The sequence below is a fragment of the Saccopteryx leptura genome, chromosome 12 (genome assembly GCF_036850995.1).
Source record: "Saccopteryx leptura isolate mSacLep1 chromosome 12, mSacLep1_pri_phased_curated, whole genome shotgun sequence".
NCBI classification, from domain to species: domain Eukaryota; kingdom Metazoa; phylum Chordata; class Mammalia; order Chiroptera; family Emballonuridae; genus Saccopteryx; species Saccopteryx leptura.
This window is the reverse complement of record NC_089514.1, coordinates 4629230-4653616: the sequence shown is the minus strand read 5'-3', so window position 1 is coordinate 4653616 and position 24387 is coordinate 4629230. Positions and strand designations below refer to the sequence as shown.

The following is a 24387-nucleotide window of genomic DNA, read 5'->3' as shown; positions in this document are numbered from 1 at the left end:
AGGAAAGAAAAAGAAAAGAAAGAAGTAGTTTTCATCTTCCCCCCAAACTTGACCACTTCCAAACCTCTGCACAGACAGTGGTTCCCCGTGAGGCCCCGTCCCGTCCAGAGTCCGGCTCCACCATTTGCCAACGCCCCGCTCTCTGCCTCCCGTTCCCCGCTTGTGCGCTGGGGATCATCACCCTGTTTTCTCGAGCAGTTGTGAGGAATGCATAAGGCACTGCATAGAGGACCCCCCCCCCCACAGACACAGGGTCTGCAGCCCCGCCAGCCCTCCTGAAATGCAGTTATTATAATAAGTGGATGAGTACATACAGACAGACCCTTTCCCCTTTTTTATTCAAGGAACGTTCCCATTTTAGGAAGAGTTAGAAAGTTCTCACTGACTCCGACTAAGGAGTCTATCACCTTCGGTATACCCGAATCACGTCTAGAGAAAACACAATCAAGTCCCAACGATACAAAAGTTACGTTGAAATTAAACATGTTCAGAAAGATCGAGACCCTAGTTCCACATGAAACATCCTATTTGCTTTCAGGTCCCTAGAGCAGTGAGAAGGCCCGTGCCCCGTGCACAGGGGACTGTGTTCTTAAGCTCTGTATCCTGGATTCCTGGAGAAGTCCTCGGGCCTTGTGGCCGATTCTCAAATACGAGTCCGCGCTGACCCTGGTTCAGCCGGTTCTTAAAACAATTCTCTCTCCCCAAAGTGTCGCCCCCGGAGAGTGACCTACCACGTAGAGCTGCTTCCACATGGCTGCCCAGTCTCTCAACGTCGACGTCATCTCTGTGATAACGGAGTCCTCGGTGGGAATCACCATCTCAAACTGCCTGTGAAGTGAGGAGAGGAAGACAAGGAGACATGCAGAGATCATCGTGGACAACCACTGTCTGTGGACCCCTCTGGGAGGCACACGGGGAAAGGGTGCCGCCCCGCTGGTCTGGGTGCTGCAGAGACGGGGACTGGGGCCTGACTCTGCACCGGTGTGAGGAGGAAGGCCGGGGGTGGGGGGGTTACGGTGGTACGACCCCCCAGCAGCCAGCCACACCATCCAGACCGAGTGTGAGGAGCGTGGCGAGGAAGCAGTCCCATCAGAAGAGTTCTGCTCCGGCCACGGCTGGACCACACCACCGCCGCTGCCCACTGACCCTCGCCAGGCTTGCAAAGCCCTCCTCTCTGCAGCACGAGGCGCCCAGGCTTACAGACGCCGGGCCACGGCTTTGCTCCCCAAGTCCCCACAGCCACGGGGCTCTCGGGAAGGGGCGGGCTTGGTTCAATGATCAGGGTCTGAGGGGGCTGCGAACATCCGAACTAACCAGCAGTATCGATAACTAGACGCCAGGTACTGACCAAAACACCCAGCTCATCTCCTTAGCACTTCATGTTCATCGTAAACGGGACCGTGAAAAAAGAAGGACTCGTTTTTAAGTACTAGTGATGCTATCTGGAATTGTAAAACTTATGAAGGGCTTACTAGGCGTCCCCAAACTATGGCCCGCTGGCCACAGGCGGCCCCCTGAGGCCATTTATCCGGCCCCCGCCGCACTTCCGGAAGGGGCCCCTCTTTCACTGGTGGTCAGTGAGAGGAGCACTGTATGTGGCGGTCCTCCAACGGTCTGAGGGACAGTGAACTGGCCCCCTGTGTAAAAAGTTTGGGGACCCCTGGCTAAGCCACGACAGATATTTGAATATCCATTGTAAAATATCCCTTTCTACGATTAGGACAGTATAGGCTTCCTATTCCTTCTCTGTAAATCGGAAACTAGACCTGGAAACTATGCCGCCCAACATCTCGTAAGGCACACGTGGTGGTCCCCCTGCTGAGCGGACACAGAAGGAGATGGAAAGAAAGAGAAGACTCCACTTGTTCTCTGTACATACATTAGCCTTCTTCTTCATCTCAAGTTCCTTCTTTCAAACTCTTTGTTTTTCTGCAGGTTAAAACGGTTAAGTGACCGTTCCTGCTGCTTCTCAAAAGAACGCTTCCGACCACATTGGTGGGGGTTGTTTTCTTCACTTGAGTGTTTGCTTTTTGTCGAGGACAACGCCTCATACGTAGACGGTAACAACTCATTAGACACTGAACCGGGCTGCAGATGACCAAGCGAAAGTGACTTCTCAGCACAGGGCTAATGCACGCTGGGAAGATCCTTTCTGATGTCGTGTCCACGGGGCGTGGTGAACGGTCTCTCGTGAAGTCTTCCTGACAACCAGTTCAGGGGAAACAAAGTCTCCCCTTGCTTTTGTGGCCCACAGAGCCTCATCTCCTCGTTTCGCAGCTAAAATACTTCCCTGTGGCTGTTCCGTGGCCACTCCCCTCTCCCCTGGGGCTTGCACCCAGCTGCGCAGGTCAGGCTGGGGTTTCACACCGGAGACAAATCGTACTGCGTGAACGGTGACGTGTGCAGAACCTCCCAGCAAGTCTGCACATGGCATTTTCAAATGGTAGCGCATTCCCTTTGCTTGCAAAGTAGCTGTTGTTGATTTAAAGGGTGAGTCTTTGGAGATGGAGATGATAAAAGCATCCAGGAGAGAACAAGAAACTTCCAGGGAAATGCCACCACCTACGTAACATCTCGAGAGTGGCCTGGCCACGGCAGGAATGAGACAATGCAGAAGTGGCCTCCCTGTTCACAAACTGTCATTCCATGGAAGGACCCCCCCCCCCCCCCTCGGTCCTGCCTACAATCCCCGGGGACCCAGGAGAGAACGTCAGGGCAACTCAGCCTGTGGGAAGCTGATTTGGGTTTGTTCACCCGAAACGTCAATTTTCAAGCAGCACAAAATTGCCATTTAAGGGGAGGCAGCTGTTTCCTGTTAATTATAACCCAAACCAAAATCAACACTCAAGTCACGTGTCATCAGGAGTCGCCCCTGGATGTGTATTCTGTGCGGTCATTCTGACCTGGACTTTGCAGCTACTGCATCCTGCTGGCCCACCGGGCAGCGGAGCCCTGAAAACAAGACGGGGAACGGCCAGGTCCCAGAGAGGGGCCCCCTGGAGACGCCACCACCTGGACATACCGGTCCACACGTGTTTTCAGGCTAACGTGCTGCTTTCTGTTCACGGTCCTGGAATCTAGGGCCTCAATTCCAACAATTTTTTTTTTTAAGAAAACAAATGTTGGGTCTACCCCCAAGTTCTCTTGTAAAATACCCATCCTGCCCTGGGTCGGGGGGAAGAACCCCCCACCAACCAAGTCTTACGTGTAACCTAGTTGTCACCTTTACCCACCCTTACTGTTCCTTGGGGCTAACGGAGACAGCCCGATAGGATTCAGTTGCAAATCAGGACAAATATATATAAAATAAGACACGTATTTTAATAAAAACTATGCCCTCCCCCCCAGTCAACTTTGAGAGGCAGGACTTTCACTGGGTGATGTCACCATCCTGTTGGCCTCTCTCTGTTCCCCTCCCTGGTCAGAGTGGATGACGGGGTTGGGTGGCCCTTTGCTCTGGAACACTGAGGGGGTTGAGGGGGGGGACTGAGACAAAGGTACATGCTCTACAGGATCCGGTGTTTCACGTGGTCCAGCCCAGGTCACTAGGGCAGAGAGCTCAGAGGAAAGGGGGAGCCCGTGGCTAACGTGTTTTCTGGACTGTCCTCGGGTGGGCTTGAGGAGGACTGGACAGTGCCACACCTCGTCGGGTGGGCGAACTCCCCAAGGACTAATTACTCTGCTGGAATCACTTCCTGGTGGGGCACAGGGATGCATTTCTGAAGGGCACACATTTATTCAAAGAGAAAGACAGTGGCGATTATCAGCACTGGAATTATCATGGTTTTCAACTACTGCTTTTTCAGTGATTACCACTATTACTACTGTGATAATAATAATGCTTTTTAGTAGCTAAGACATATAGCATAAGAATCTCCTAGACTCTGAGTTTCCTCTGTATAGGGAACAATCAAAGTATTTATACCACAGACTCTCAGTCACGTGCAGAAATTATTCCGCTGAGCTAAGATTCGATGTCCTGCCTTTATTGAGAGTGGGTATAAGAATCATCCATTCGAACGGCATCCTTGGAATTCTTTCGGTAAACCTCAAGTCTGAAGATACCATTTACTGTGCTCTAAAATGTGCTTTTATAATTTAAAAAAAAAAATTGCTATTTTTCTCTATTTGAGAAAAAATGTAATTTTTATGGCTGAACCTGTATTCTTTTTGTTGTCATAAAAATAAAAATTGTTCAATGATTCCGTGCATATTCTTTGTGACATTAGCAGCTAATGTTTGGGTCCCAGTCTACGGCCCACTTATACTGATCTGCTCACATTAACCACTTAAATAGGCAAGTTCTCCGGTTTTATCCTGTGATCTTTTGTTTGAATGATCTGTGATCCTGACAGCTGCCTCAAGTCCTTTTGAAAAGAAGACTAGACAAACTTTTCAAATGGATGAAAAATCCTAGGTGATCAATGAACTCAATTGGGGGAAAAAAAATCCCATAAGTCTTTCAGGCATCCCCAAACTACGGCCCGTGGGCCGCATGTGGCCCCCTGAAACCATTTATTTATACAGCTCCCGCCGCACTTCCGGAAAGGGGCACCTCTTTCACTGGTGGTCAGTGAGAGGAGCACTGTATGTGGCGGCCCCCCAACGGTCTGAGGGACAGTGAACTGGCCCCCTGTGTAAAAAGTTTGGGGACCCCTGCAAGAGATATTCTCATGAAGTATACAAGGATGGCTTTGTGAAGTGGTCATACAGGACACGGCACTGTCTCCATGGCAAGGACAATGAGACTTAGCCGCTAGTAATCAGCGGTGACCCTGAGAGATTCCTGGGGCTGGTTCACCAGCCAGAGCCGACTCCTTTTCCTTAAGGTCCCGGCTCCCGCAAGACCCGTGGACACGGCTCTTCAGTTTTCCCCACCGGCTGCCCCGAGTGCCATCGACCTTTACGGGCCAGCACAGACGACGGCATCGTCTTCTATCACTCGTCGGTGAAGACAATGACTGAGCCTTTCAAATTTCAAAACGAGCCACGGTTCGGAGAAAACCCTCCAACGATCAACCCCTCTCACGTCTTACCCTTTGTTCTTGACGAAGGCGGTTTTCAAGTGAACGTAGCTGGAAGGAAAGATACCCTGGAAAAGAACACAGGGGGGTTACGATGCGAGCCGACCGCTGGGGTGTGGGGGCGTTCCACAGAGTCGTACGTATAAATAAAACACGGTATCAGGGACAGGGAAAAACAACATCTCTGCCCCACTCCAGTGGCGGGGTCTACTGTCGCTTAGAGTCCTTCCCTTCTCCTCTTCATGGGTTTGGAAATTTAAGATTCTCCACAGCAAATACACTGCTCCCAAAAATCAGGGGATCGGGGGATGTGCAGACTCCAGCACTCTCACGGCCTTCTGCACAGTGCGTGTTCACCAAGGAAATACAAGTTGGTTTTGCATCGTATTTGCATAATCAAACAACTTTCTTTAACTTGTTGTTTGTTTTTCTGATGTTCTTGTTTAATAAAAAAAAAAAAATCAAGTGCTTTTTTTTTTGACCGCTTCATAATCATTTTGAAATATCCCCTCATTTTTGTGAGCAGTATAGAAACAAACAATTCAATCTAACTTAAAAAAAAAATATATATATATATATATATATATATATATATATATATATATATATAATTTTTACAAGACAGAGACTTTTTAAAATGTTCAGGACTTCTGATTAGAAAGCATGCTATAACATAACTGAATGACAAGATAACCTAGACATATTTTCTTTGAATATATGTACCCTGATTTATTGATGTCACTCCATTAACATTAATAAAAATTTATTTATATAAAAAAAAAAAGAGGCCTGATCTGTGGTGGCGCAGTGGATAAAGCATCGACCTGGAAATGCTGAGGTCGCCAGTTCGAAACCCTGGGCTTGCCTGGTCAAGGCACATATGGGAGTTGATGCTTCCAGCTCCTCCCCCCTTTCTCTCTCTCCGTCTCTCCTCTCTCTCTCTCTCTCTGTCTCTCCCTCTCCTCTCTAAAATGAATAAATAAAAAATAAAAAAAAATTTTTTTTTAAAGAAAGCATGCTATATGGAACAAGAAATTCTTTTAAAAATATTGCATAGTTTTGCAAAAAAATAAATGACAGAAAGGTGGTTCTTTTGTTGGCTTGGGGTGTTCTTTTTTTTTTTTTTCCTCTCCAAAACACTCATGTGTGTATTTAGAAATATACACTAAAGAAAATTCCAGTTGAATTTGCAGAGAACGTGTCTATTAAGTGTTATGGAAGACCGCTGATGAAAACAGAGCGGCAATTAATCACCAGGCTGCCATTTCGACGGGACAAAAATTAAACAAGAGAAGCCATGCTGGCTTAAAGCTTTTCATTGTAGGGAGAAGCCAGGACGATAAAATTGTCCCTTTGTTCTAAATGGGAAATTGAAAGGAAGAACATTAAAAAAAAATAACCATCAATTTTATTGTCCATTAAATGAAAATACCCTCTGAATGATTTCTGACGTATAATCAAATGGCAAATTCAATTAAATATTTAGAAAAACAAATGCCATTTGAATACACAATGGATCACCACTGTGGATTCAAGGACAACATAAAGTTTAATAAACGAATTCTGTGTATACAAAACAGGGGTAAAGAGATATATAGGTTTAAAAATATTTTTTTCCCTACAAAATTTAAATTTGCCTCACTCTAAGATGAACAGAGTAATGAGAATGAATAAGGAAAAAGTCACAATTTGAGATTAGAAGAATAACAGAAATAACAATAGTCTAATAGATTTTTTTTTTTCCCCTCACACAAGTTCTAAATGGATAATAAAATACTGAAGCGACATTTGCCGGTCAGTAGCAGATGTTCAAAAATTACTTTAAACAAGAGCTAAAATATATACATATAAACGTGTAGGCTCTTTGGCTCATCAGGTTCTCCTTTTAGAAAGACCCAATATAAATAAAATAAGTAAAGTTATATCGTTCAGAAGAAAAGGTTAAAAGGCCGAGCAACACAAACAAAAGGAAAATTACACAATGTCTTATCTACAGTCCTAATAAAGTCAGACTTCAAAAACAGCAACCACAGAAAAAGGAACATGACATCTAAGAAAATATCAGAGAAACAGGGGCAGTAAGAGTGCAAGCTGGGGAGGTCAGAACAAAGAAGAAAAACACAGATGCAGGTAAGACTTAGATCAAACCCACAAACTATCCTAACGCGAGGTAAAACAAAAGTCCCATTACTCCCTACCGGAACTCCTGGGAGTATGCAACTACTTAAAGGAGAATGGGCCTTCGCTTCGGTCTGCAAAGGGCAGAGAGTCGAGCACTTTGCACCCGGTTTTCCCACACCTCAGCTGCCGAGACCCAAAGGACCCTGAACACGCTGCGGAGATAAAGCGGTTTCCCCGCACGGACACCTGGCAAACGACACCACGGAAAACTTCAAGACTAAATACAGTGTGTCCGTAAAGTCATGGTGCACTTTTGACCAGTTACAGGAAAGCAACAAAAGACGATAGAAGTGTGAAATCTGCACCAAATAAAAGGAAAACCCTCCCAGTTTCTGTAGGATGATGTGGCAGCATGTGCACATGCACAGATGATGATGTAACACCGTGTATACAGCGAAGCAGCCCACGGCCATGACAGTCGAGATGTGGATGGTACAGAGGAAAGTTCAGTGTGTTCTGCGGCTCGCTAAATTCGAATCTGTGACCAAAGTGCAACGTGAATATCGGCGCGTTTATAACGAAGCACCACCACATAGGAATAACATTACTCGGTGGGATAAGCAGTTGAAGGAAACCGGCAGTTTGGTGGAGAAACCCCGTTCTGGTAGGCCACCAGTCAGTGACGAGTCTGTAGAGGCTATACGGGATAGCTACCTAAGGAGCCCTAAAAAATCTGTGCATGAGCCCACATCGAACTACACTGAATAGTATGAAACTGGGAGAGTTTTCCTTTTACTTGGTGCAGATTTCACATTTCTATTGTCTTTTGTTGCTTTCCTGTGACCGGTCAAAAGAGCACATGACTTTACGGACACACTGTATACCGCGATTCAATATTTCTTCTGGAATACGTATGTCCCCTGCCTGCACTTTAATTTCGCCCTCTGCAAAAACTAACACTTCAAGGAGATTTTGTTTATACGTAATGAGCTTACTAAGGTCTTCTCGGTACAGATTCCCAGAGCTACACGGGATTATCACGTGAGTCGCATATTTTAACTGTAATCCGAGTTCAAAGGCATCTCCAAAATTATGAAAATTCGCATTGCCGCCAGGGCGCTTCAACGAAGAGCCCTGACTGTAATTTCAGTTGTACAATGGAAATAGAGTAAAACAACTCTTTTACTTAAATCCCATCATTGTGGTTAAAAGTAATAAATATTTTTTTTTTTTACCTTGATATTTGGGTTTTTTAAGGCAAATCCTCTGAACCAGCCTGTGGAGAAATAATCAGAGCCATAGTTAAATAAGCCACCGTGATACTTTCAAGAAAAAGAAAAAACCAATTACAAATCAATCTGTTCGCTTTTGCCGTGTCTCAGTGAAATGCAAGCATCTGCCCAGGATTTGCTGTATCTCCCGATTCTCTTTGCCCGACTACGAATCCCGGACCCTGCCACCAAAGAACGGTGCTCGGCTGAGGCATGTGGGGCTTTGCACGCCCTTCAGGCCACTGTCTTGGGGTGGAGTCAGTCTGACTGCATGAGCCGAGAGAAGGCAGTCCTGGGCAGAGGGTTAGCTACACTGCACTAACTGTGCCCGGTGCCCACCACCTTTTCAAGGTATAGGATTGTCTCACCACTGTGCTGCCCATCTGAAACCGATACAAAAATAAAACTTAGAAACAAAGAAGAAAAGAAGAGTGATGCCAGGTCTCTTCCTCTAAGAGAATTCAGGGCTCTCATTCATCAGCACACTGTCCCCCCAACCAAGCTCACTGCTACTTTTATTCTGTAGAAAGACTATTCCTTAACCTCCAACAGCAATGCTGAATCAATTCTACAGCACCATCCTTAAGGGGGAGTGTACCTTTTTTTATATGAAACAGGTACAGGGGATACACACACACACACACACACACACACACACACACACACGTAAATTATATGGTTAATATATAGCCCCTATAAAGGTAATATTTTCAACTTGCAGTTTCAAGGATAGAAACCATTTTGTTTATTGGTATTATTTTACCATGTAACAAATGTTCTGCTGAATCCAATTTTTTGACTAATTTAATTTTCAAAAAGAAATACTTAAGCTTTGTATTTAAATATTTCTGTTCCTCATAAGTTCTTTTTAAAGTTTTTTTTTTTCCTCATAAGTTCTTTTTAAAGGATATACTGTAAAACAAAAATCATACCTAATAGTTTTAAAATCAGAAGAAAGAGCAAAATGGAGAATCAGGAATTTCTATATCTCAGGGTTTATTAAATCCCTTAAACACACAGCCTAGAAATGCATCCCTTACTTAAATAATTATTCTAACCGAAACCAAACTTCGAGAATTGCAGAAATGTCACGGAGAGGTCTGTCCAATTACATTACACAGAAAGTTTTTATGTTGCAAAACAGCTCCCATTAGCTGTGAAGCCTATTTTCATGCATGAATTCAAAACAGATTTTATATTTATCTGTATATAAAGTAGAAGTAGACAGAATGCATCTGGCAAGGACATAGAAATGTTACATTTTTAAAGGCATCAATTACAGTAGCCAGGATAAATGTATCACCACAATGTAGTGCCGGGCTCTAACCAAATGTAATAGCTCTGCTCGGGTGAATGCAATTTCATCAGTAATGAACCTTGAGATGATAGAAGATTATCATATTATAAATTCCTAATAAGGACAACAGGTTAAGGAGGAAAATGAATATATGGGGATACACCGATGGGACTTTAAAATGCGTTCATTCTCTTAGCAGAGAAACGTCACGTCAGTCTGGGATCTTTTGGAGGACTGGAGTTTAAAGAGGACTGCAGATCAGTGATGGAAACATTTGAGAATATATTAGGTATCTTGATTCACTGTTATCTGTCATACAAATTAATAATATATGTTCTACTAACATTCCACATACACCGAATAATTTCAGTCCAAATTCGGAAGGCTGAGGGGAGAAGGTGGCACCGTGAGAGCAGAGTTTGCCCGGGCGGGGGGCCTCGCCTGAAGTTTCCGGGCACCTGACCTTGGGTGAGGCACTTTTGGACCTCCTGTCCAGGGGAGTCCATCGATCCCTGGAGACTCTAAGAAAGGTCTTCAGTTTGGCACTGAGTCATAGACCCCCTCAAATACAGTAGCCTCGACTGGTTTTCTAGGTTGGTATCTACTGCTAGGGAAACAAGATGCCATCAGCATCAAAATACCAGACGAGGCTTTCTCACACACCCAACATCGACCATGCAGGAAACAAAGGAAACAAGTCTTGTCAGAAATGGTTCACAGTGACTCCCGGAAAATCTCCAGATGGACAGAGGGGCATGGACAGAGTTTATAAACCTAACGAACTGCTCAGGGGGGGGCTGTTCCTACAACCCCAGGGGGTCACTTACCATCACTCTTCTCCAGGATCTGAACTGTGTCTCCGATCTCCAGCGACAGGCCGTAGGGCACGGTGCCTCGGAAACTGGCGATGACTGTAAGAAATGACACAGAAGAGATGACGCTGGTCACACCGCCATGGGCAGTTCTACGCTTCCTGTTCGACATCGCTGTGCAGGAAACATGAGTGTGACCGGGACGTTCGCTGTGATAGCTAGATTCCACGGCCACACTTCCCTTGTATTTGGTTTTGAAAAGTCAGTCTTTAAATTTAGATACTTTGCCAGCTTCTCAGTCGAAAAGTATTCATTTCAAGGATGTGGAATGTATTAAATTCCCGTGGCCTCCTTGTTCACTGCTGTGTTCATGCCCCATCCGGAGGCCTCTACCCCATGATCGTTATTCAATAAATACATGTTCCATACGAAATGAGGACTATATTTCTTACTCGTTAGTAAGCCTGGTTTACCTTTCCGCTATGCTGATCAAAGAAACTGTCTTCTAAGTCTGTAAGCTCCACAAGAGAGGAGACCGTGTCTAATTGCTCATGACGCCGTCCCCTGGACCCAGCCCAGTACATGGCATAATATCCGTCTACTGTGTAGTGATCCATGGTGCCTTTATTTGGGAATGATGGGACCCCTCCCCAGGACAAACACAGCCACCATGACCATGCCCCCACACCTGAGCTGCCGCTGCATTTGAGACGGGTGGGGAGAGGGGTTACCACACAGCCCCCCTTCCCTGCTGGTTATCGATCGATTGGTTTCTGAGACATTCTGCAGGGCCAGACAGGACCGGGATGTGCGACCAGAGAGGACAGTGAGTGTGGATCAGTCACCCAGGCAGCCAGAGGGATTCTGACAGAGAAGGAGCACAGAGATCTCCCCGGGAAAGCAAGGCTTGACTCATAGAGGAGAGGACCTTGGAGAAGTAACACAAATGGACCTGGACACAGGAGGAGAGGAGAGACAGCTGTTCGATACTATGTCTGCGGGACCAGCCAGCCGTTCACGGCAAACGTGAGGGCAAATGTCTGGAGGGCTTGATTTTTCAAAGACCACAGTTTCGGAAGCAAACTTTAGAATTCTGTTTCAGATGGATTCAGCTGCAACCCCAACCCGCCCGATCAACGACTGCTACTGTTGCGACGTGTTGTAGAAGACTGAAGGAACACAGGAAGCTGTCAAAAATAGAACCGGGCCGACCAGGAACGGGCTGTGAAGAGAAGTGCTGAGCCCTCGATGGTCGCTAAGCAAGGTTAATGGCAGAAGTGACAACACGAGGCAGAAAACACAGTCCCGGGTACGGGAGACGCGGTGGAAACAAGTCCACAGTAACCAGGTCAGGACCGCTGCCACAGCACCCACTCACGTCCACAGTAACCACGTCAGGACCGCTGCCACAGCACCCACTCACGTCCACAGTAACCAGGTCAGGACCGCTGCCACAAGCACCCACTCACGTCCACAGTAACCACGTCAGGACCGCTGCCACAGCACCCACTCACGTCCACGGTAACCACGTCAGGACCGCTGCCACAAGCACCCACTCACGTCCACAGTAACCACGTCAGGACCGCTGCCACAAGCACCCACTCACGTCCACGGTAACCAGGTCAGGACCGCTGCCACAAGCACCCACTCACGATGCCACGCCCTCCCTGTCGTCATACACGCTACGTGGCCTCCTCGCGACTTGCTGGACGTTGGCTCGGAGAGTAACCAGGGGCCCATCTGCTTCACAGATGACGTCAGGCACCTCTCAGAGTCCTCCTCGTACAGGGGCTGACAGCTGAACAGACAGACGGATTCTCATCGACAAGGCTTCCGAAGAGACTTGCACCCACAACTGCCTTTGACCCTCACGGAGTGACCTGAGCCCCTCCCAGCCCCACTGGCTCAATACTGTCCTTCGGACACTCCCGAGATCCCAGTGCGTGAACTCCGCGGCCCCGGCCTCGTGCACAGCTCTTACGCTCACGGCCAAGGCTGTAACTCCCAAGGCTGCCGAGAACACCTCCCCATCGCTGGTTGCTCCCTCCTACCCCCCTCCCCGCCCCTGCCCTGCCACCTTCCTGAGCACCATTCATAGATGTCCCCCATATTCCTGTCCCAATCCACACAATCCGGCCTTCACTGGGTCCTAAAGCCACCCCACCAACGCGGTCACCAGCTCCCACACGGGACCACATTCTCATTTTTTTTTTTTTTTTTGTATTTTCTGAAGTTGTAAAGGGGGAGGCAGTCACACAGACTCCTGCATGCGCCCGACCGGGATCCACCCGGCATGCCCACCAGGGGGCGATGCTCTGCCCCTCTGGGGCCTTGCTCTGTTGCGACCAGAGCCACTCTAGCGCCTGGGGCAGAGGCCACAGAGCCATCCTCAGCGCCCGGGCCATCTTTGCTCCAATGGAGCCTCGACTGTGGGAGGGGAAGAGAGAGACAGAGAGGAAGGAGAGGGGGAGGGGTGGAGAAGCAGATGGGCGCTTCTCCTGTGTGCCCTGGCCGGGAATTGAACCCGGGACCCCTGCACGCCAGGCCGACGCTCTACCACTGAGCCAACCGGCCAGGGCGCCTATCACTTCTTGAACGTCCTCCTGCCCTCTGACCTTGTCCAGCCTCCATCTCTACACCCTCTCCCCTGCGCCGTCCTCTGCAGTGTTGCTGCCATCCTCAAAGTGCTGGTTCTGTCCTCAGGGGCTCCAGTGGAACGGACGGCAAGAGGACCACAACATCACAGTGGACATCAGGAGACGGGCGTCTGAACCCGACTCCCACCACACCGTCGCTGTGTGACTCTGGCCAAGAGAACAGCCTCTTGGCATCTCCGTCACCTCACCAGGCAAACGGGGCACCACTTAGGGAGGTGCCACTGCTGAGGGGAGGATGGAACAACCGGCTACCCCGTCGGGAGTGTTTTCGCTGTTTCACTGTGGAAGCAGAACTTTTTCTCTTCTATCCAGATACAATTCTCCCTCTTTGGAGCAAGTTGGAAGACTTCTGGAATGACCAGTTGATAACAGATTTTTGCCAAGTCTCTGTCCAAACTTGATCCTTAAAAACTAAGGCATACATTTAGCACCACGACCTGCAGAGATGATCACCTTGAGATGACCAAATAAAACGTCAACTTGAACGTTTCATTTGTTTTGGCAAGTGAACAAAATGAACATTCTTGCGCAACGTGGAAACACCGCGTGACCTCTTCAGACAGCACTTCCTGAACCCAAGGCCCTGTGTATGTGCGTCTGGTCACAGAGAGCTCTGGAGGGACATCAGCCGCCTTCCTGGCACCCTGGCTTCCTCTGAGGGACTTCCCGGCCCCTGTGGTCACACGAGCTACTTCCTCATCACAGATCATGTATGCGCATCTCTCTCCAGCCTACTGGTTTCGTTTCTCCGGAGAGGACCGACTGATATGTCTTCCGAATAATCTTATACAAGAATACATCCTTTACCCAAGGCGGTCGGCCTTCCTGAGGGTCACGACAGCTCACATGTATTGGTTCTGTTGTACATACACTGTGTTAGAACAGATTATTAAAATCTTACTAAAACAAGACTGACTGCAAACTACCATCAGTCTCCAACGTACAACTGATTTACACTTTGGATATTTCAAGAAGCTGGTAATTGAGAATCAATGACCGAATTCTCGAGCGACTGCATAATAGCCTCCTTACTCAATTGAGCAACCGAAATGACAATTTCGCAGGCACTGGAAATGACGGATGGAAGGGGCTGGCAGTACAGGAGGGATGGGGGAGGGGGACGTGGGGGGATACTGGAAAATACGGACAGATGGTGGGACTAAGCTAAGTCCTTTCCAAACACCGTGCTTCCCATCCTGGTCTCCTAGGAGACCCGAGTCCCATCAACAGCCACCACATCTGGTGATCTATCCGCACGGCTCAGTGCCCCCGGTACTGACCGGATAGCCAGGAATAAATACATCTTGCCAGTCTGCCAGCCCCCCCCCTTCTCCCCAGACACCCCCGTCGGCAAACTGCGGCTCGTGAGCCACATGCAGCTCTTGGGCCCCTTGAGTGTGGCTCTTCCACAAAATACCACGTGCGGGCGCTACCTCGATAAGGAATGTACCTACCTATATAGTTTAAGTTTAAAACATTGGGCCCTCGGCCCTGGCCGGTTGGCTCAGTGGTAGAGCGTCGGTCTGGCGGGCAGGGGTCCCGGGTTAGATTCCCGGTCAGGGCACACAGGAGAGGCGCCCATCTGCTTCTCCACCCCTCCCCCTCTCCTTCCTCTCTGTCTCTCTCTTCCCCTCCTGCAGCCAAGGCTCCATTGGAGCAGGGATGGCCCGGGCGCTGGGGATGGCTCCTTGGCCTCTGCCCCAGGCGCTAGAGTGGCTCTGGTTGCTGCAGAGTGACACCCCGGAGGGGCAGAGCGTCGCCCCCTGGTGGGCGTGCCTGGTGGATCTGACTGTCTCTCCCCGTTTCCCGCTTCAGGGGAATGCAGATTAAATTTAATAAAAAAAAAAAAAAAACCATTGGGCTCTCAAAAGAAATTTCAATCGTTGTGCTGTTGATATCTGGCTCTGCTGACTAACGAGTTTGCCGACCACCGCGCCAGGGGAACCTGGTCACGGGAAGCTCACCTCTCCAGTTCAGCCGCACACCCAGCCCAACCCCCGGGGCAGACACGGTAGCCACCTGACCCACGGGAGGGGAGGGTACAAATGTCCTCTGGGGCCTGGCAGGGGCCCAGTCCAGCCATTCTTCAGCCTTCACGGCACGGGGTGAGGACTCGAAGGCCACACAGGAGCAGTCACATCACTGCTACACTATGGCAGTTGTGAACAAAGGAATCCATCGAACCCTGTGACCCCCCCAACTTCACAGCTCCCCTCAGTGACGACTTCTAAAGTAGGAAGACATGCAGGGAACAGGTGCTGGCTCGCTGAACTCGGAGATGTTAACGGCAAGTTGAGGCCAAGCTCATGAAAACCCAACAGCCAAATCCGAGAACCAGGAACCAGACAAGCCTTGCCAGCTCATCAGCCCTATCAATTACAGAGGAACTCTGACCCCCCGCAGGGTTCTCTGCGGGCGCCCGGTGCCCCCGAGGGCCCTGCCCTCTGTTCAACCCATGTCCAGTTTCACCAGCTCCCGGAGCCTGGGCTGCAGACTCCAGCTGGCCTCTGACCCCAGGCGGTGTCCACAGGAATGGACATCTGGCTTCCTTGTCACTGGCAAATGGCTACACTGCTTACATGAAACGTAAAGACCCTATCTCCCCTTCCTCCCCACCAACGCACCTCCTTTTTAAAACAGAGATGAAAAAGCACTGTGCCCAACCCTCTCACCATGAAAGTTGCCAAACAAATAAGGTTACATTTTTTTTTTTTTTTTTTTTTTTTTGCAAAATATCTTCAAAACCAGACAACAGCTCCGGGCCCCAAACCAGCCACTGATTTCACAACACGGTAATTAGGAACACGCAGTCTACTGCAGCTCTTAGGTTGGAATGATCATTTTGCACTTGTTTTTATTTTTCTGAGCATCCTCCGAGAGGTGACTCAGTCTGTTCCCGATCTACATCTGACGAGGCGAAGGCGTCTGGGGCTCAGGCACAAGGCCAGGGACTCCAACCTTCCTGTCAGCCGCCCGCCCGCCTGCCTGCGTAAGCTCCGTGCCCCAAGGTGATCACCTTGCGGGGGGAGGGGGGGAGAAATTCCAAACAACACAGACAGTTTCGGAAGAGAATCTCAAACTCCCTAACAGAACCTCAACATACAAACATTAAATTGGAGGCGGAATGTTTCCTCCACAGGCGTGCGGGAATTTAACATAATTCCACTCAACGACAAGACAGCTTAGGAGCTGGAGTTCCCAAGCATCCCCGACGTTACCTCTCCACGCCAATGTACAGATAAGCAGGTAGGGTTGTTTCTTCTTCCCTCAATAAGTGTGATTTTTTTTAAAAAAAAAAAAGCATTTTGTGGCCCTGGCCGGTTGGCTCAGTGGTAGAGCGTCGGCCTGGCGTGCAGAAGTTCCGGGTTCGAATCCCGGCCAGGGCACACAGGAGAAGCGCCCATCTGCTTCTCCACCCCTCCCCCTCTCCTTCCTCTCTGTCTCTCTCTTCCCCTCCCGCAGCCGAGGCTCCATTGGAGCAAAGATGGCCCGGGCGCTGGGGATGGCTCCTTGGCCTCTGCCCCAGGCACTAGAGTGGCTCTGGTCGCAACATAGCGACGCCCAGGATGGGGCAGAGCATCGCCCCCTGGTGGGCAGAGCGTCCCTGGTGGGTGTGCCGGGTGGATCCCGGTCGGGCGCATGCGGGAGTCTGTCTGACTGTCTCTCCCCGTTTCCAGCTTCAGAAAAATGCAAAAAAAAAAAAAAAAAAGCATTTTGTTTACAGCCTCTGCTAATAGCCATAGGTTAGTTAGAGATTAAAACGCATTTGCAATTTACTGGTTACCACTTGTAATAAAGACAAGTAAATGTAGTGGGTTCTTAAAAGTTTAAAAGCAACCAATATAAATGATTAAGTTAAAGTATTTCTGAATAAAAAGAAATGGATCAAAGAACTGACCACCACAGGCTGTCATCAAGAGTCCAAAGTACTGTGCTTTAAAATTCTGAATTTAGAGACTTCTGATAAAACTCAAATACACAAATACAAACTAGTGACTATCAACAAACAAACAAAACAAAACACCCCTTCCTGCCATCTCGTCTAACTGTAGCTCTTCACGCTGTGTGCAACGTTAGTGGAAGCTCAGCCTACCTCTCGAACTTCCTTTCTCAATCACTGACTTTGAAGGTCTTTTTTGTGTACTAAATATGTCTGCAATTTTAGCCGTTTTAAGAACTACAGCATATCTGGTTTGCCTGCTAGAAAAATGCAGTTTAAAAAAATAAAAATTCTGCCTTGCTCTGTGAGTTCTTCCTTAAACAGCTTGGCGACCAGGAAGGTTTGCTTCTGTTTGTTTACCCAAGACAGAGACGCAGAACTAAGGTCTACTATGCCCGGAAATTCCAGTGTCTACTTGGGGCCACACTGTTTAAAACCCCGACAATCACAGGGGAAGACATTCCTGTGCCCTGTGACAGGATGTGCTCCAGGTCATCTCCTGCCCCCCGCCCCCGCCCCCGGCCCCGGTTCTGACAAACTCACCACAAAGGACCCACTAACCAAGATTCCATCCAAACAGAGGAGTTCAGAGTCACCCGCTCTCTTCCCTCCGCAAGCTGATATTTTTCTCTGCTTTGCCAGAAGACTGAGCCTCTTCTGGTTCCTGATACACAGGTAGCGATAACAGATCATTCTATCAGCTTCCCAAAGACCAGCAGGGTCCTGTTAGAAGTAGCCTGTGGCCCTGGCCGGTTGGCTCAGCGGTAGAGCGTCGGCCTAGCGTGCGGAGGACCCGGGTTCGATTCCCGGCCAGGGCACACAGGAGAAGCGCCCATTTGCTTCTCCACCCCTCCGCCGCACTTTCCTCTCTGTCTCTCTCTTCCCCTCCCGCAGCCAAGGCTCCATTGGAGCAAAGATGGCCCGGGCGCTGGGGATGGCTCTGTGGCCTCTGCCCCAGGCGCTAGAGTGGCTCTGGTCGCAATATGGCGATGCCCCGGAGGGGCAGAGCATCGCCCCCTGGTGGGCGTGCCGGGTGGATCCCGGTCGGGCGCATGCGGGAGTCTGTCTGACTGTCTCTCCCCGTTTCCAGCTTCAGAAAAATGAAAAAAAAAAAAAAAAAAAAAAAAAAAAAAAAAAAAAAGAAGTAGCCTGTGTCAGGATACTTAGTACAGATCCATCCTGAACTCCCCCAGGTTGAAAAGCTTCCGCCCCGAGCAATGGCCCAGCTGCGGCAGGTCCTTCTGCTTGGTAAAAGCCAAACCAAGAAACAGAAGAAGCCTCTCGGTGTCAATCCCCAACGCCTTTCGCTCAGTCTGCAGCTTGCAACTACCAGCTCTGCAAAGCCACCCCTGCCAGAGCCCCGGGCTCCCCCGGCCTCCCTTCTCTCCCCTCCTCAAGCACATCCAGAGCGCCACCTGCCCTCCACCAACAGTCCCCCGCCGGTCACTCCACCATCGTCCCTAACCGGGATTATAGCCACCACCTCTAACTGCTCACCCTGCGTCCACAACCCTGCTTTCCAACACGGATTCTCCACAGAGCGGCCGGAACGAGGCTTCAACAGCCTGAGACCGGTCACGTCACGCCTCTGCTCAACACCACCCGATTCCTTCCCTCCACTGCTCACCCACAGACGTGGTTCTGGGAACGGAGACTTGGTTCTCCGTTATCGCGTGACAGTGCCGCTCTCACGACCCGTCGTTCTGAGCCGTGCTTAACGTGGACCTAGGAGAGCGTGACACAAAGCCTTTCACCAAGGTAGCCAAGCCCTGCGACGCCCTCCTCCTGATTTCACGCTACCGAGGACGTTCGGGAGATAACCAAATTCCCAAGTTGAGGAGCTTGAGTTCTAGAACACAGCCGGTCACTGAGGAAGCGCTCATCAGCAGAAACGCCGAGGGCCACGCTTAAGTCTCTAACGACGCCGGTGACAGCACGGATGTCTTCCGACTGCTGATGTGAGCCCACCCCTCGACCCGGGCTCGGAGCGGCCCACACGCCCGCGCCACGCTGGGCGCTAGGGACCCACGGAGGGAGAAAGGGCTGCCGTTTCTACCTCCTCCCCGCGGAGGTCCGAGCTCAGCTCTCCGCTGTGTGTGTGCAGTGACCGCGGGGGCAGCGACACCGCACGGGGCCAGGGACTAAACCCAGAGCCGGCTTCCAGCTGCGCTGTGCACGGCGCCGACGCACTCATTATTCGAGCTGTTCTGGATATTTCTCGGCCTTGTTGTCCCAGTTATCAGACCAGGCAAGGAGGAGGTCCCCCCCCACCAGTCTGAGGACCCCCCCTCTCAGCCACCCCTTGCTGCCTCCTGCTTCAGCCCCCTGATCCTCCTTCCATTCCGGTTCCCACTGGGCCCATCCTCACACTGAGCTGATCCCGGCTCGCCCGTAGAAAACTCTTCAGTGATCCCCAAAATCTGCTCAGGAAAAGTTCTCACCCTCTCTGGTCTGGCCCGGATGCCTGCCTTCCTTTGGGGCCTCCTCTCTCAGCATCTTTTCATTGTATCAGCGACAGATACCTCCTTTCACTTGTGATACTGTTTCTTAACTCCACGTGGCTCGTGTGGGTCCCACTGTGAGAACAGACTTCAGCCCCTTTCATGGCTTGGGTTGATTCTAAAGCATTTTAAATTCAACTAAGAGAATGTCATCACCTCCACCAGGCAGCCCTCCCTGCCTACTCCAATACACACACAGAGCCATCTCCCCACCCACTAGGCTCAGCTAAGTGCCCCGTCTCGCTACTCCCTGGATATCCAGGGCAAACCCCTTGGTATCTGTACAAGCATTAGTCTCCCCCACTTACCCCCAAGTTCCCACAGCTTTTTCTAACACAGAGAACACTATTTCACACATTGGAGGTGCTTAATAGAAGCCCCCTTACTACCTTCACAACCGTCCCTAGAACGGGGGTCGGCACAGGAGGGCCCAGCGGTCACATCTAGCCTGTTACTGGTTTTGTAAGGTCTACGAGACAAGAATGGTTTTACCATTTGTAAACCCTCAGACAGAAATCAAAAGAAGAGCAGTAACTTGCTACATGTGCAAATTAGATGAAGTTCAGATGCCAGCATCCATAAATAGAGGTCACTGGACCCCAGCCACGCTCAATCCTGCTCAGACTGTGTCTGGTTCGCACCCCCCACAACGGCAGAGTAAACTTGTTGCAACAGAGATTGTAGAGTCCTAAACTGTAGACAGAGAAAGCCTGAAATATTGGCATTGGGCCATTTACAGAACAAGTTTCCCACCTCCGCTCCAGACCCCAGTTCCTTTGCCTATGACTTCCTAGCCATCTCAAGTCAACAGCACTTTGAACATATTATCAGAAATGTAACAAACAGCCCTGGCCAGCTGGCTCAGTGGTAGAGCATCAGCCTGGCGTGTGGAAGTCCTGGGTTTGATTCCCAGTCAGGACACACAGGAGAAGTGCCCATCTGCTTCTCCACCCCTCCCCGTCTCCTTCCTCTCTGTCTCTCTCTTCCCCTCCCACAGCTGAGGCTCCATTGGAGCAAAGTTGGCCCGGGCGCTGAGGATGGCTCTGTGGCCTCTGACTCAGGCGCTAGAATGGCTCTGGTTGTAACAGAGCAAGGCCCCAGATGGGCAGAGCATCGCCCCCTGGTGGGCATGCCGGGTGGATCCTGGTCGGGCGCATGTGGGAGTCTGTCTCTCTGCCTCCTCGCTTCTCACTTTAGAAAAATACAAAGAAAAAGAAAGAAAGAAAGGCAACAAACATCCAAATTAAAGAGTCAAGAAGACAAATGGTGGCTTAGGGTGAGCTCTGGCTCTAGTGAGAAGCAGAGACGTTGCTCAGGATGATGTTTTATTGCTGGATAGCCAAGGACATTAACTGGTTTGGATGAACTCAGTTGCCACTTGAAGGCGCTTTATAATTTGGGGGCCACTGCTGGCCACAATCGATGATTGGGTGAGTCAACCCCACAAACACGGCGGAAAGGTCGATGCCCTCACAGAATTCTGGCGTTTCCGACTCTGAAGCACGGAGGAAGGAACTCGGGGCACCGACGGGCTCTCCTTACTGTGTCTTCACGGATCCCAATTTCAGTTCACGACACAGACACTGAGTCACACGGGATCGATAAGCAAGTGGTAAACCGAGTCGGCTCCCTTGGCGTGGGGCGTCCTGACCAAGCGAGAAGAGGAAATGTTAGCAGGACCTGTGTGGTCCCGGAGAGCCGAGGCTTCGGGCAGCCGTCGAGGCACCAGCTCCGGAAAGCAGAAGAAAGAAAAGGACCCTGGCTTATGCTTCGAATGTCACTCTCACTTCCTTCGCCAAAGCCGGTGCCGGTTCACTATCATTTCTTAAGCAGCCCCCTGAGCACCAGGTCTAGAGGCGAGAGCCCAGGTGGGTGAGGCATGGCGCTTCCTCCCAACTCTCAGTCTAGTGAAGGACAGAGAAGAGAGGACCATGTCCCAGTCCAGTCCAGCAAGAACAAGACGAATGGTGTGAACCGGGCGGTGCGTGGAGAGAGGTCCCCAGCTGATCTGGAAGACGGAGGGTGAAGCTTCGACAACAAGGACTACAGGTGACTCGAGTTTTAACTGAGTAAAAGAGAGAAAGGGAAAGAACCAGCCATCCAGCGCGGGACCCCCCAGGCAAGGAAGTGCGGCTGGACCGTGAAGGCCAGTCCTGGAAAGACGGGACAAAATGGAAGGGAGGACTCCACTTCTCTCAAACTCGAACAGGAGTATGTGGTGTTCAGGGTCCAAGGACCGTGAGGACTGAGACTCGGGCTGAGCACCTGCTAGGTGACAGCAAAAAACAAACCCTGTGCGAGGCGTCTGCACCCAGAAGGAAAGCTTCCCGAAGGGACCCAGCTCCAGTGACACGGAGACGCAGAGAAGAACGACAACCTCCTCCCGTCACGGTCTCCACAGCCAGCCCCAGCCCACGCTGCTGTTCCCTGCACAAGAGAGACTCCAGTCATCTCACTGGGTTCCCCCAGGCCGGGTCGCTCTGCGTGGACGGCACACATTTCACACTGAATCACACCACAGCTCTGTCCTGCTCGTGGGCTGACGGGTGGTTTCCAGACTTCTAATTGTTTAAAACGAATAACGCTGGGGGAGCTGGTGTTGTCGAACGGACCGCCTAGCATGCCAGTCAGACACGCAGCAGGACTGGTCCGACGTGATTAGGACGCAAGGTGCACTCTGAGTACTCCTGCCTCTGTCTCTATCCAGGTGCCCGTGAAGAAGCTGTCCCAGAGCTGCCAGGGGCCCCAGCTCGGAACGGCGCCTGCTGGTTCTCTGATCCATCCGTGGGGCCCATGAGACGCAGAGCACACCTAACCATTGTGCCTGTGCACGCTCAAACACGAAACGGCCACTGCGGGGGCACATAAGCTGTTCAGTGACAGTTGGGTGTGAGGGACGCACCCCCCCACACACACACACACACTCCAGCACACCCCTTCCCAGCACCCACTGGAGGAAGAAGCGCATTGTGAACCCCTCAAGCCGGCAGCACAGAACCGCTGACGTTCTTCGACAGGTCCTGGAGAGGGACTCGTTTTGTAGGAATAAAGACCCAAAGCAGCCTCAAGGGAGAAAGGTAAATGAGGAGAGATAATTCATAAACTGTCACCGCGCACTGTCAGCACAGGGCCAACGCACAGTGCTTGCTTGCGGGGCCTTCTGCAAACTGAAACTGACACAGGACGACAACTGTCATTAACCCTTCGAGTAGTGCGTCCTTTGTTAACCCTTTGAGCGAGGACGTCTGTGAACGTTCGTGCTACTCAAGGGTTAATCCCTGAGCTGCCAGGCTCGTGTGCAGGGTGAGACATGTCACCTGGGCTTGGCTCATCTAAAAACGTCAGCCAGCAGCCACTCCTGAACTCACGTGGAAGTCCATTCGTCCCAACGACAGTGGTGTTAATGGAGGCTGTCACCGCACTCACAGGTGGTCTGAAGGCTTGTGTGGACGGAAGGGGAGACTACCATAAACCAGTCTGATCCCACGTGAGCCCTGGGAGTTCAAGGACACTTCCCAGAGAGAAGCCACTTTCAAGAAATACAGCTGAAACAAAACTGCATCGCGATTCGTGGGTTTTCCTAAACATTCATGACCAATAGCTGTGATATTTCAAAAACCGTTCTGAATGTCTACATCGCTGCATATGTACCTTCATGGTTTCCTGTGGCTCGAGGAATTCACTTTCTTGGTATGAGCAACGCAGTCTCACCTGCAGGAGAACCTCACTGGCGTCGAGAACATCACTAGGAGCCCGTCACATTACGAGTCCCAGTGCTGGCTTCAGAGCCCTCCCGAGCAGCACGGAGGACTGGGATGTCCGTTTGGCGGAGAGAGGACGTCCGTATTTAGGTGCTGAAGTGCAGGCTGCGCAGGCAGCTGCCCCGAGGGAGAACACACCCCGAGACGGAGAAGAGAGCTGGGTGAGAGAGAGCCCAGATTGTCTGCATTGTGAATGCTGGAACCCCAGACACACCACCTGCCCAAACACAGCCCCTGGCCACGGCCAACCATAGACACCCACGCGGCTGTGCTCACGCTGCCCACGTGCAGCCACACGACGGATTCGCGTTTTCCAAGTGTCTGTAAATCACAATGGTGCTACAAAAACCAGGAAGCACTAACAGCGACAGTGGCTGCAGTGAACACACCTTGAGCAGCGAGCCTTCCATGTTTTCTAATGGGTCCTCCCAGCGCCCGGCGTTCAGGGAGGGAGATTCACTCTCCTGAGGCCAAGCACTGAGCAAGGTCAAACAGACACTTCCCTCCACGTTTGGCCCGAAGCTGGTGAGAAAGAAGACCCTTCGTTCTTCTGAGACTCCGAGCTCTAAGAGATGTGAACGGCGAGGGCTACACAGAGCTCACTAGAAAGAGGCTCTGCAGGGGGACAAAGGGAGCCCTGGGTACAATGACCCCCTGGAGCAGCAGCTGTGGCAGAAAGAGGCAGAGCCTCGGGTTTCCCAGGTAATACACTTTCTCCAGCTCGGTTAAATTTGGGGGACGGCCACCTGCCACTGTGAGTGGTGGCCATAACCTATGACGAATACTCAGAGAGGGAGGGTACGCAGGGCAAGGCAGAAGTCACCGGCGTGGCTTTCGGTCCAGCGTGGTGACCCTGCGCCTGTCTGTCCCCTTCCTGGAGTGCCAAGACACCAGTGTGGAGCAGAGAGGAAAGAGCAGAGATGTTATGTGACAAGCAGAGCACCAAACAACCAGAACCGTCACCCTCCAACGACAAGGCCGCAGAATCAAGGACACCAGCAGC

General features: G+C 50.6%; 1 protein-coding gene across 4 annotated transcripts in view; it reads right to left on the bottom strand.

Annotated features, from left to right (window-relative positions):
* Positions 1–24387, bottom strand: part of DOCK4 (dedicator of cytokinesis 4) — a 353243-nt gene that overhangs the window by 201080 nt on the left and 127776 nt on the right. For all 4 annotated transcript variants that reach the window (XM_066354464.1, XM_066354467.1, XM_066354466.1 and 1 more), the window contains exons 2-5: positions 10541–10624; positions 8381–8421; positions 5037–5092; positions 732–828 (exon numbers count right to left, since the gene is read on the bottom strand). In XM_066354464.1, the coding sequence (XP_066210561.1) occupies positions 732–828; positions 5037–5092; positions 8381–8421; positions 10541–10624 (278 nt within the window). The remainder of the gene's footprint in view (positions 1–731; positions 829–5036; positions 5093–8380; positions 8422–10540; positions 10625–24387) is intronic.